At 42.3% G+C, this 12039-nt stretch overlaps 1 protein-coding gene across 3 annotated transcripts in view; it reads left to right on the forward strand.

The window, feature by feature from the left end:
- Positions 1-3529: 3529 nt before the first annotated feature.
- The window catches only part of NLK (nemo like kinase), a 128442-nt gene continuing 119932 nt past the window's right edge, over positions 3530-12039 (forward strand). For 2 of the 3 annotated variants that reach the window (XR_001349561.2, XR_330245.3), the window contains exon 1: positions 3532-5157. Coding sequence is in view for 1 of the 3 variants with exons in the window: in XM_006095505.3 (XP_006095567.1) it covers positions 4700-5157 (458 nt within the window). In the remaining 2 variants the exon portion in view is untranslated. Of the gene's footprint in view, positions 5158-12039 lie in introns of all 3 variants that reach the window. The other variant, XM_006095505.3, reaches the window with a different exon arrangement.

The raw sequence follows: 12039 nt of genomic DNA on the forward strand, positions 1-12039 counted from the left end.
CTACTAGATATTTAAAATTTCATAGTGGCTCTCATTATATTTCTATCATATAAAGAATGTCCCAAAAATGTATACACACTTTAACAGCTGCAGATTCTATTACATTTTGAAAATGAAATGTATTTTCATAAACACTCCCTTCAAAGTGTGTATACATTTTGGGGGGACATCCTATATATATTTAGACAGAGCTGATCTGAACCATGAACATTAAATGGTCATTGGGCCAGTGATTTATCAATTGATAATTTGATAAATTACATTTTGATAATTTGGGGGGGCATGAATCCCCAATTTATGTATTTTTGACTTATTTATAAATTATATACATGTACATTACTCTGCATATTATGTATATTATAAAACACTGACAAAATGGACATTTTAAAAAGATGAAATTAAAAATAAGCAGAATTAGTTGTACCCATTTCCTCTTAGAGCCTAATAGCTTACTTTGTCAACTTGGAGTATGTTCACACCATTTTGGAAACTCCTGCACTACACTTAGTGCTCTTAGAGGGCAGAGATTTTTTTTTTAAATATATTTTATTGATTTTTTACAGAGAGGAAGGGAGAGAGATAGAGAGTTAGAAACATCGATGAGAGAGAAACATCGATCAGCTGCCTCCTGCACATCCCCCACTGGGGATGTGCCCGCAACCCAGGTACATGCCCTTGACCGGAATCGAACCTGGGACCCTTCAGTCCGCAGGCTGACGCTCTATCCACTGAGCCAAACCGGTTTCGGCGAGGGCAGAGATTTTAATTCATGTATCCCCTCCCACATTATTGAACGTAGCACCAAACCTACATACACTTCATGCTCAAAAAACGTTTGTGTCAGGAATCAGTAGCTCTTAATATGCAATAATTTTTTGGTGGATTGGATTATTTCTTTATTTCACATGTATTGAGCACTTTCTAGGTGCTAGGTACTATAATAGGTGCTGAAAAATAAGTTTAAGAAGCCCTGGCTCAGGTTGATCAATGGTTATAGCATCGGCCCACACACCAAAAGGTGTCAGGTTTGATTCCCAGTCAACGGCAGGTATCTGGGTTTCAGTTCTCTCCCCGCCCCTGGTTGAGGAGCAAGCAGGAGGCAACTAGTCAATGTGTATCTCTCACATCAATGTTTCTCTCTCTCTCTCTCCTTCCTCCCATCCTTCCCTTCCACTCTCTCTGAAAAAGCAATAGAAAAAATATCCTCAGGTGAGGATTAACAAAACAAAACAAACAAAAAGTTTAAGAAAATTCAGCCCCTTCCAGGCCAGTGCTTCTCAAACTTGAGCATGTGTAAGAATCACCTGGAGGGCTTGTCAGACAGATTCCTGCCCGCACCCCCAAGAGATTCTGATTCAGAAGGCCTGGGATAGAACCTGAGGCTGCATTTCTAAGAAGCTTCTAGGAAACTACCCTTTGGAGGAGACTGATATGCACTGGGAAATTGGAAACGCATCCCAAATATTATGTGAGGATGGGGCTAGGGAAAGAGAATGAACATATATTAAACTTTCACTGTTTGCAAAGAACTTTCAAAATATATAACCTCATTTAACCCTCACCACAACTTGGTGAGGCATATATTATCTTCATGTTCAGTTGAGGCAACTGAGATGCAGGTTAGTTAAATTACCTAAGTCATAGAGCTAGTAAACAGCAGAGCTTAGATTGGTACCTACTTCTCTGCACTGAAGAACTCATGCAAATATTTAGTGTGTCTTCATCTTTTAGACACTGCCCTGGGAACCTGAGTGGGACAGACAAGCTCTCTGTCTTGGTCAAACTCAGTGGGACAAACAAGCTCTCTGTCTTGGTCAAACTCAGTAAACAATTAAAATACAGAGTTTTCAGCGCTATGAGGGAGGCAGTGCAATGGAGCTTTATAACAGAGACACAACTCTACAACAGGGTTGGGAAAGTTTTCCAGGAAAAAAAAAAAGTAAAATTTACAGGAAGAATTGCATGATAAGTTAGAAAGTGGAGGGTGTGTGAGGAATGTTTTGAACTGAAGATATGCATGAAGGCTAGGAGAGACTGAAAGAAGTTTAGAATGTCTGAAGAGGGTGGATATGAGAGATAAGGCCCCGAGGAAGGCGGGAACCAGCTAGTGCTGGGTCATTTAGACTTACTGACTTTAATCAAGGGTAGGAGCATGGTCAGACTTGAATTTTTAAAAGATTGCTATCCTCTCAGTGCAGGATGGATTAGAGAAGAGCTAGCCTGTAAGCAGGAAGATGCACTAAAGATGCCAGTAGTGAAAATTTTAGTAATACTGTGGCAACTGGGAATGGGAAGGAGGTTAGAAGTGTTCCAAAGTGTTGAAAACTTTATGCTTGATTGGAAGGGGAGGAGTGGGTAGGCAAAAGAGAAGTCAAAGATGATCTCCAGGGTTCTCAGTGCACATTTTTTGTAAAAGAAGGTTCTGTAAGCTTATTATTTCATTTTTTAAAAGTAATTCAGATAAGTGAAGTTATGTGAAAGTGAAAGAAAGATGATGCTTTAGTAAGATTTCAATGACTAGAATTTATTGGCTTAGAGAATATGGGAGAAAATTACGATCTTTATGGTTAACTTTATTATTTTATTGTTTTAATTTGCATTTGTATGATAGGCTTACTGTCCATTGAGAGTTGAGTTGTGAATGCTGGACGTAACTCCTCTTTTTGCCAAGATCAAGATTGGCCACGAAGGACCAGCCATAGGTATGAACTGCCATTATACTGAGTTTCTTCTGCGACAGTTTGTTGAGTAACCTTGAACCTTTAATTTCTGGAGCTCCACTTGCCTTTTTGCTCCCCCTAGCTTTTCACACCTTATGCCTTTAAAAGGGATAGTAGAGGGCTCCTATCAATGGACCAGCGAAGACTTGGACTCCGCCTTCTTCTTTTGGGCCACGCCCCCTCTCCCTTAAACCACACCCCCTTCACTGATCCCGCCTCCTAAAAAAAAGTCGTCGCTGATATGACAGCGAATTCTCCACAATCCTGACCTATAGAAAATCTGAAAGGTGGGACCGAGATCAATCTTTTTGTCCATTTGTTAAATCAAGTGTCTATCTGGCACCAGTCCCAGCCCACTTCATCTTCAAGCCAAGGATTGGTTGCTCTGTTCTTGGTCCCCGGCTCATGATTGGTTCTTTCATTCCACCCTCTCTTCCAGCTTTGCAGGCGGGATTAGCACGCAGCTTCCTGCTCCTGCCAAAAAAATAAAAGAAGAAAAAGAAAAGAGGAGAGAGGCGAAAGAAAATGTCACAGAGATCTTTGGGTTTTAATTCGCTGCTAGCCTTGTCGGTCAGGCCAAACTCTGCCTTTTGATTGGTTTCTCTATCTGCCCATCCCAGATAGGGGCGGGATTTCCCCAGGAGACCCACATCTTGTTGCCACTGGCCGAACAGTGCGCCTGTCTGAAGCTCGGGTCCCAGGATTGGGAGCGGATGCGGACAGGTGGGCGTGGATTGGCTAGGGAAGCCGGTCAGTGCGAGACGGGGGCGGGGCCTCGGCGGCTGGTTGCGCGTGTCCGCCGCTGGCTCCGCTCTATCCGGCTTTGCTAGGGGAGGTGAGTCTGGCCGCGGCTGCACCGGCGGCTGAGGAGGCGGCGGCTGAGGAGAAGACGGCCGCAGCGACTGAGGAGGAGAAAGCGGCCGCGGGGACTGAAGCCGGGTGGGGGGGGAGGGGGGGAGACGGAGCAGCCTTGAGCCCTGCGGGGGCCGTCGTGCGGGGGGATCCACCCGCTCTCCCCCCCAACCCTCCTAGCAGCAGCAGCAGCCGGCGGCGGGGGTAGGAATCTGCCCGCTTCCGACTGCACCCCGCCCGCCTCTCCCGGGGCTGCTATTCTTTGGCCCCGGGACCCTCACCTCCTCCCGGGGCGGTTCCCTCTGTCTGGGCGTCCGAGTGCTCCCCGCCTCTCTTTCATTCCTGCCCGCACCTCCTCGCCTTCACTTTGCCCTGCTCCTCTTTCTCCTCGCGGTCCTGCCCGTCGCCTCCTCGGCTCGCGCTCTCTCTCTCCTGCCTCCTTCCTGGCTCTTCTCTGTTCGGGAAAGTTTAGTACCAACCCCCCCCCCCCCGCCCCCCAACCGGGTCAGCCTGCCGAAGAGGAGGGGGGAGATGTAGGGAGGCTGCGAGCGCGAGGGGGGGAAGCCGGGCTCCCTGAAAATTGCCCCCCATCTTCTTTCGGGGTGGCTGGAACCTTTTTTAATCGTGTTTTCGAGGAGGCGGTAGGTGTTTAGAAAAGGATGTGGGGATGGAAGGGGTAGATGAGTCAACCCTCTTAGGAGATTCTCAGGGTGGTGCGCTGCCCGGTCCTTCTCGCGTGCGGAGTTCAGGGGGTCAGGAGGCTGGGCCTTTATTCCCACATTCGAAGTTGGAGCCTCCCCCGAAGTAAGGATGGCGTTTTAGTACCCACTTGTGGCAGGAAACCTGGGGGGCACGGGGGGGTTCCTTTTCCCTTTTTCTTTTCTTTTTCCTTTTTTATTTTTATTTTTGGCAATCCACACCCTTCCACACACACGCACCCCACAATCCAACACCAAGATCCTCCAACTCGTTCGGATTGACTGACGAAGACGGAAAGCCAGTTGCGCCCCATGGTTTTTGAGGTGGCGTGAGTGGTTTTTCTTCATTTTTTTTTTTCAATGGCCAAATGACAGCTTTGACCTAGTTTGCTTTCCAATCAGAGGGCATATTTTATTTTATTTTTTTGAATGTCTCTTTGTGGCGCGAGAGCCAACGCAAAAATGATGGCGGCTTACAATGGCGGTACATCTGCGGCAGCAGCAGGTCACCACCACCACCATCACCACCACCTCCCACACCTCCCTCCTCCTCACCTGCACCACCACCACCACCCTCAGCACCATCTCCACCCGGGGTCGGCGGCCGCCGTCCACCCCGTCCAGCAGCATACCTCTTCGGCCGCGGCCGCCGCCGCCGCAGCGGCCGCCGCTGCTGCCATGCTAAACCCCGGGCAACAGCAGCCATACTTCCCATCACCGGCCCCTGGCCAGGCCCCTGGACCAGCTGCAGCAGCCCCGGCTCAGGTACAGGCTGCCGCAGCTGCCACGGTGAAGGCGCACCATCATCAGCACTCGCATCACCCGCAACAGCAGCTGGACATTGAGCCGGATAGACCGATCGGATACGGAGCCTTCGGTGTTGTCTGGTGAGTGTCAAAGGGAGGACACAACTTCTTAGGGTGTCTTCTCGTGGTGGTGATGGGGCGAGTCACCGCCTAGGGCGGTCTCCACGTTGACCAAAGTGGAGCAGGACACACTCGCTGCACGTGGTAAAGAGGAAGACACCCTCTGTAGGAAGACACACCCTCACTTGCGTGGTCAAGAGGCCTAATGCATGGGCTGTCTAAGCTTATACCTTTTTTTTTTTTTAAATTGTTAATCCCCACCTGAGGATATTTTTCCAGTCGATCTTTTAGAGACAGTGGAAGAGAGAGGGAAAGACAGAAACATGGATGTGAGAGAAACACATCCATGGGTTGCCTCCTGCAAGCTCCCGACCAGGGCCCAGGAGGAGGAGCCTGCAACCAAGGTACGTGCCCTTGACCGGAATCGAACCCGGGATCCTTTGGTCCGCAGGCCAACGCTCTAGCCACTGAGCCACACCGGCTAGGGCTAAGCTTATGCTTTTGAGTCATGTCACATTTTGGTGGAGAAACCTGTTTGCTGTCTGACCAAACTTTTTGTTTAGAATCTAACCAAGCCACTTAAGTGTGGGATCCATAGATGAATGTGTGAAACGGTTTTTCCTGCGAAAACCTTGGGCATCTCTCCTGTTTGATTTAGAGTGAACCAGTTGCCCAATTGCAGCAAATGTCACAACAGACCCAAACTCGATTCCTTTTCATCATTTTACCATTGGGATGTACCTTGCAAAACTACTTTGCTATCCCTCCCGTCTTTTCAGTCCTTAATTTGAGATCTTGATCCCCAGGAAGAAGATAGGGTTCATATTTGAACCAGTTAAGTCACTTCTTGCGTGGTTTATTTTAAACCGTAAGGCTACAGTTGGGAAGTATTTCGCTTCAGCCTTTTGATAAGAATGCATTAAATATAGCATCACACATGAGTACCACAAATGAGGTCAGTAGATGGTAGCTATACAGTGGCCCACATTTGGTGTAATGTTTTAGTGTCATTTAGTGCCTCTTAATTTGCTCTTATCCCTTGGTTGGTTGCTGTAGTAGGAAGTATGCTTTTTAAACATATGAAACTGCTCTACTTTTGCTGGTGCTAAGATATTTCTCAAAGTCCAAGGGTTTCTTAAACGCAACATTGTGTCTGGTCTTAGGAAGATTGGTAGTTTATAATAAAATGTACTTATCATTGTAGGGTTCTATTTGTGTCCAAACTAGAGTGAACCGAGTTTTTCCACCAAGGATTTAGTACTGTGGTGTGGATAGATGAATTGATGTCTTGAGTGCATTCAAAAATAGATTCTTGTTAATGTCTAGAAAAGCCCCCATCACCACAGGAAAATGAACAAACTCTTTGGAACTAGCCTCGTAAATGTCTCCTTTCGTCATTGTTTTTCAGGCTATACTTGATGAATATCATTTTTGCATTGTATCTGGCCATCTTTACATATATTTAAGATTTCATAATGTAGGCTACTAAGTGATGGGATCTGTTTGCGTGTGTTTTTGTTTGTTTGTTTTTGTTTTAAACTAGTAGTGTTTTCCCAGCTAAATCTCCCAGGAGATTGCTGCTGTAGTGCTCCCTTCTCTAAGGTGTGTGGGATTCCTGGTGGCAAAGAGTAATGGTGCCTCTTTGATCGTTCTGCTCAGGGACCTGCCTGTTCCTGCCTTCCTCTCTTCTCTTCCATATCCTATCCTCAGGGATTGCACTGTGAACTTCCTTCCATTTCTTGCCTGACCCTTGAGGATTTCAAAGCTTGATTGGGGGGGAAGGGGGGGGAAGCGGGCAGGAAAAAAGTTGTTCCTTGCTTTAAATTTTGTCATTGATTTACTGAGAATTTGTGTGGATTTTCTTAGCCATGGATACTCTTTCATTGTAGTGCTTTGCATACAGTGCTAAGAACTAGAGATACTGAAAGGGAAATGGGTTGTATTTCCTATACTATAAAGGTGTTACCTACATTTCTATCAAATGGTGATGTTACCTGTAGAAATTTTAACTTCAAGTTGGTGCTAAGGGAAAAGTTTTTATTTTTAAAGGCGAGGGAGGTGAGGAATTGGAGTGCTGAAACATCACCCACAGTGAACATTCTGATAATAGGTATTCTGAATTACTGATATATTAAAATCCCAGTATGTTTGATTTGAATTCATTCTAGATCTTTCATTGATTGACTCCTTCTACCACTCTATGGAGTTTGTTCCATATACTTCAAGTGCCTCCTGTGTACCATCTTCTGTTGTGGTACATCAGTTGTTTTGTATTTGCCTGTCTCACTGACTACATTTGTAAGCCCCTTAGGGGTAAGGACTGTGGTCTACAAAAACACATTTTTTTGTCCTAGCCGGTTTGGCTCAGTGGTAAGAGCATAGGCCTGTGGACCGAAGGGTCACGGGTTCAATTCCAGGTCAAGGGCACGAACCTTGGCTGCAGGCTCAATGCCCAGGGCAGAGCATGTGTTGGAGGCAACCAGTAAATGTGTCTCTCTCATATCTATGTTCCTCTCTCCTCCCTCTCTTCCACTCTCTCTAAAATCAATAGAAAAATATCCTCTGGTGAGGATTTAAAAAAAAAAAAAAGATACACTTTTTCTCCCCAGCACTTAGCACAGTGCTGAGGCATCTTTGCTGCTTGGTTACTTGATCTGCTCAAGTCCCTTCTTTGTTCTTTAGCCAAGTTTTTCTAGTTATTGTATTGAGTGTTTTTATCAGCTGTTACAGGTGACATTTTTGGTATGAAAAAAAGAGTTCCAGGTGTGCGTTTTAGTATGCAAATAATTTTCTATTTTTATATTTCCATATTATTGACTTGCTGTCTGAATTGCTTATTATAGTTGGAATTTAACTGCTATGTGACCTAAGATTGTTAAAACCAGAGATCTGAACACCAAACTAGAGTGAAGTGCACTCATATTCTGAAACCCAAGTTAAAGATATTGATAAGGTGTTATACTTTTCAACTAACTGAACCAGAATTTTTCTTTTTAATTTAAAAAGGACCCAATAGAAACAACTATTTTTTAGAAAGGACCCAATAGAAACAACTATTTTCTAAAATGATTGCAATGTAACATAAAAATATTCTCCTCCCCTAGCTGGTTTGGCTCAGTGGATAGAGCGTCGGCCTGCGGACTGAAGGGTCCCAGGTTCGATTCTGGTCAAGGACATGTACCTTGGTTGCGGGCACATCCCCAGTAGGGAGTGTGCAGGAGGCAGCTGATGGATGTTTCTCTCTCATCAATGTTTCTAACTCTCTATCCCTCTCCCTTCCTCTCTGTAAAAATCAATAAATATATTAAAAAAATATTCTCCCAATGATATGTCATTTGATTCAAAGCACCATATACCTACTTGGGTATTATAAGATTCACATATATTTAATGCATTTTTCAAGTATTTTTTTCTGGCATGGCATAGGAAAGGAAACTAGATCTGCTTTCATGTGTGTGTTTTTTCTGGACATGCACCCAGTGGTACTAACTGGTGGCTAAAAATGCTGCATGTAATTTTTTCCCCCAATTCTTAATCAAGGGCACATTCTTCATTGATTCTAGAGACAGAGAGGAAGGGGGGGGGGGCGAGAGAGAGAGAGAGAGAGAGAGACGTCAATGTGTGAGAGAGAAACATTGATCAGTTGCCTCCCTCCCGTGTGTGCCCCAGCCAGAGGTTGAACTCCCAGCCTGGATATGTGTCCTGACCAGTGATCGAACCTGTGACCCTTGGGTTCACGGGATGACGCTGAGCCACACCAGCCAGGGGAACTGCTGTATGTAATATTGAGGGATATTGTTGTTCCTCCATGTAGGCAAGGAGAGATTTTTACAGAAGTGATGTAGCATTTTACCATTCAGATTTATCACTGAACAGTTTAGTCTGCAGGCTTGATTTCTCTTTCTGCTGAATTTAACTAGTGGAATAACTTATCAGTATTGGACAGTTGTGTAAAGGTAGAGAATTACCTATTAGCTTGCTGGTTAAGATGGTGCTTTGACAGTTCAATTAAGGTTTCATTAACAACTGTCTGCTGTGTTTTATCTCTAAGTAGGGGTTCCAGTTTACCTGGCAATATGATCATGGGGTAGCATGAGGTACATTCATTGTCTATGATAGAATATTGCTCATGGGTCATCAAAGCATCATATATAATTTGACCTTTATCAGATGTCAAGGCTTCCATATATATGGTCATTTTCATAATGCAAAATCAAAACACAAAACAGTGCACAAAAAGAAACCTGAGCCATTTGGTGAGGCTATCATAAATAGTTTTTTTGTCTGTAATTCATTGTTGCCAGGAGAAAGTATGTTGTGCTTAGAGATATGACAACTCTGGGACGAAGAGTATTGCATTATAGGTTTCAGGGTCTTAGGAGGTGTATACTTTTGACAGTTGGAGGAGGTTGACTACATGAGAGAGGTTTGAGGACTGCTAAACCCATGCAGTTTTGATCTTGGCCACCTGAACTATTACATTACAGATTGAACTAATGGCACAAATTGCCATTTTGATAAAAGTGAGTCTGGGAAAAGTTGTTGTTTTTGTTTGCTTGTTTTGTTTTTTTACTTATCTGATTAATTGAAAGGTAAAGACCCTGGAATTCATTTGGTCTGGTGCCTTTGTATTCCAAGTAAAGTTGGAGAACTTTGAATTTTATTCTAATACCTTCTGCAGGTTACTATTATTTAAGTCTTTCAAAACTTAAGCATCACTGTATTGATATTTAGTTATTAACTATGTGATATTGATAAATTATTTAACTTCTCTATTCCTCATCCACAGAGTGAGTATAATAATAGCATCTATCTCATAGGATTGGTGTAAGGATTAAATGAGGTAATCCTTGTAAACCAATGAATACATTGTCTAGCATACAGTAAGCACTCAAAAAATATTAGCTTTTTAAAGTGATAGTTATTGTTGGTAGAAAAATCAAACTGTTATTTTAATATGCATATAAGTGGTTTCATATATAGTCAGATTTACCAGGTGAAATCAACATGCAGGCTATTTTTGAAGGCATGACTTTAAATAACATAGAGTGTCCACTTAGTTGTGCTATATGCTAACAAACATAAAAATGTACATACATGTTTGTATGGACTTGTTAGTGTTCTAGTCAGATTATCTCCACTGTTTTAGAAAGTATTATTGCTTTACATCCTGGGAAGGAAATTAATTTTTCTTTTCAGAATGTAACATGAAGAACATTGTTATCGTCGTCAAAGTTCAGCTTTACTGGAAATTCATTTTACTTGTGTTTGGATGAAAAAGTGTGAATTGCTAAATAAAATCCCAGTGAGGTGGGGAAATATGTGTGATTTAATGAAAAATTATTCAGTGTAAATCCTTATGCAATGCAAAGATAGTCTAGCTTGCTCATCTTGTGAAAATTAGAGGCATCATTTTTTTTTTTCTGATGTTTTCTCTGGTCCTCTTATTCCTCAAATAGCAAACTATAATTTGGAAAAATAGGAAATACTTTTGGGATATGTTTGAGGGAAAACCCTGGAGTTAGTTGCATCAGAAAGATGTATACTAAAGTATAGTAAAGTGTATTTTATTATTAACTGTGTTTTACAGGTTAAGAATCTGTAGTATTGAAGTTTCTCTATTAGCCAAGATTAACAGCCACAGCTGGATTCTTGGGGTGTGGGGACAGGGAGGGTCTGCTTTGTGAAAAGAGCTTTGAAGAAGCAGAGCTTGCACCATAAAAGGAAATGGTTGCTCTTCTAGACATAACAAAGCATTTGTGTGAAACTAGAAATGTGGAAATCTATATTGTTAATTTTAACTACAAAGAATGTACTTTTAGAAATGCAGGTTCATGGTCATAAAGTAAAGAAAGCAAAGAGAGTGAGAGAATAAAAGTAACAAAATCTGATACTGAGTTGGTTTCTTGGTGATAGAAACTCCATAGCCTGTAACATTGGAAGTTGTTTTGTACTTAGGATGTACTTTTAGAAACTGTAGGTTCATGGCCATAAAGTAGAGAACGCAGAGTTAGAGAATAAATAAAAGTAACACAATCTAATGATACTGAGCTGATTTCTTGGCGATGGAAACTCCATAGCCTGTAACATTGGAAGTCATTTTGTACTTAGGCTCTTGACAAGATTATCCAAATTATACTAGAAAAACAAAAGAAACTTGTTTTATTCTTGGGGAGAAATTTTATGTTATACTATTGAATATCATCTTAGGAGAAAAGAGATAAATATTTTTATTTTAAAAAGACATTTCACAAAGAATTGCCTTTTCAGACAAGCTAAAGCAACAATAGCCCTCAATTACATGCAACTTTTTTTTTTAACATGCAACTCTTTAAGCCATCAATTAGTACCACTGGTGCATGTCCTGGAGGGAAAAAAATGAGGGCAGATAGAGTTCCCTTTCAAATGCTATGCTAGAAGAAGAATATATGTAAAATGCATTAATATATGTTTAAATCTAAGTTTTGAGGTTTTATCCTGAAAATAGACAATTGTAGAAATGTTCCTGATATAAAAAGCCATTCTCTAATGGAGTACTGAAATATTTCATTATATTCATAATTTGAAGCATTATATTGTAGAATTGTGTGGCTATTCTTGGTTTTTATTAGATTTGTTGATGTCCTAGCAGTTCAAGAATCTGCTGTTTATATACTGTATGTTTCCTTAATATGCTGATTTGACTTTGATGGAAATTGCTAAGACCTAAGAAACCTTTCCATTTGTTATCCAACCAAACAGAAAGAAGCCATGGTGTAGAAGCTCTTTCATTTTAAGATTATATTTGAGTTTTACTTACAATTGCTTGTACATCCAGAGTACATCAGTGAATTATTTGTTGATTGGGTCTTCTAAGGTGGATCAACAATGATTTCCTAAATAATATAATATAGCTTGTCAGTT

The sequence above is a fragment of the Myotis lucifugus genome, unplaced genomic scaffold, assembly GCF_000147115.1.
Source record: "Myotis lucifugus unplaced genomic scaffold, Myoluc2.0 scaffold_157, whole genome shotgun sequence".
In the NCBI taxonomy this organism is placed as follows: Eukaryota; Metazoa; Chordata; class Mammalia; order Chiroptera; family Vespertilionidae; genus Myotis; species Myotis lucifugus.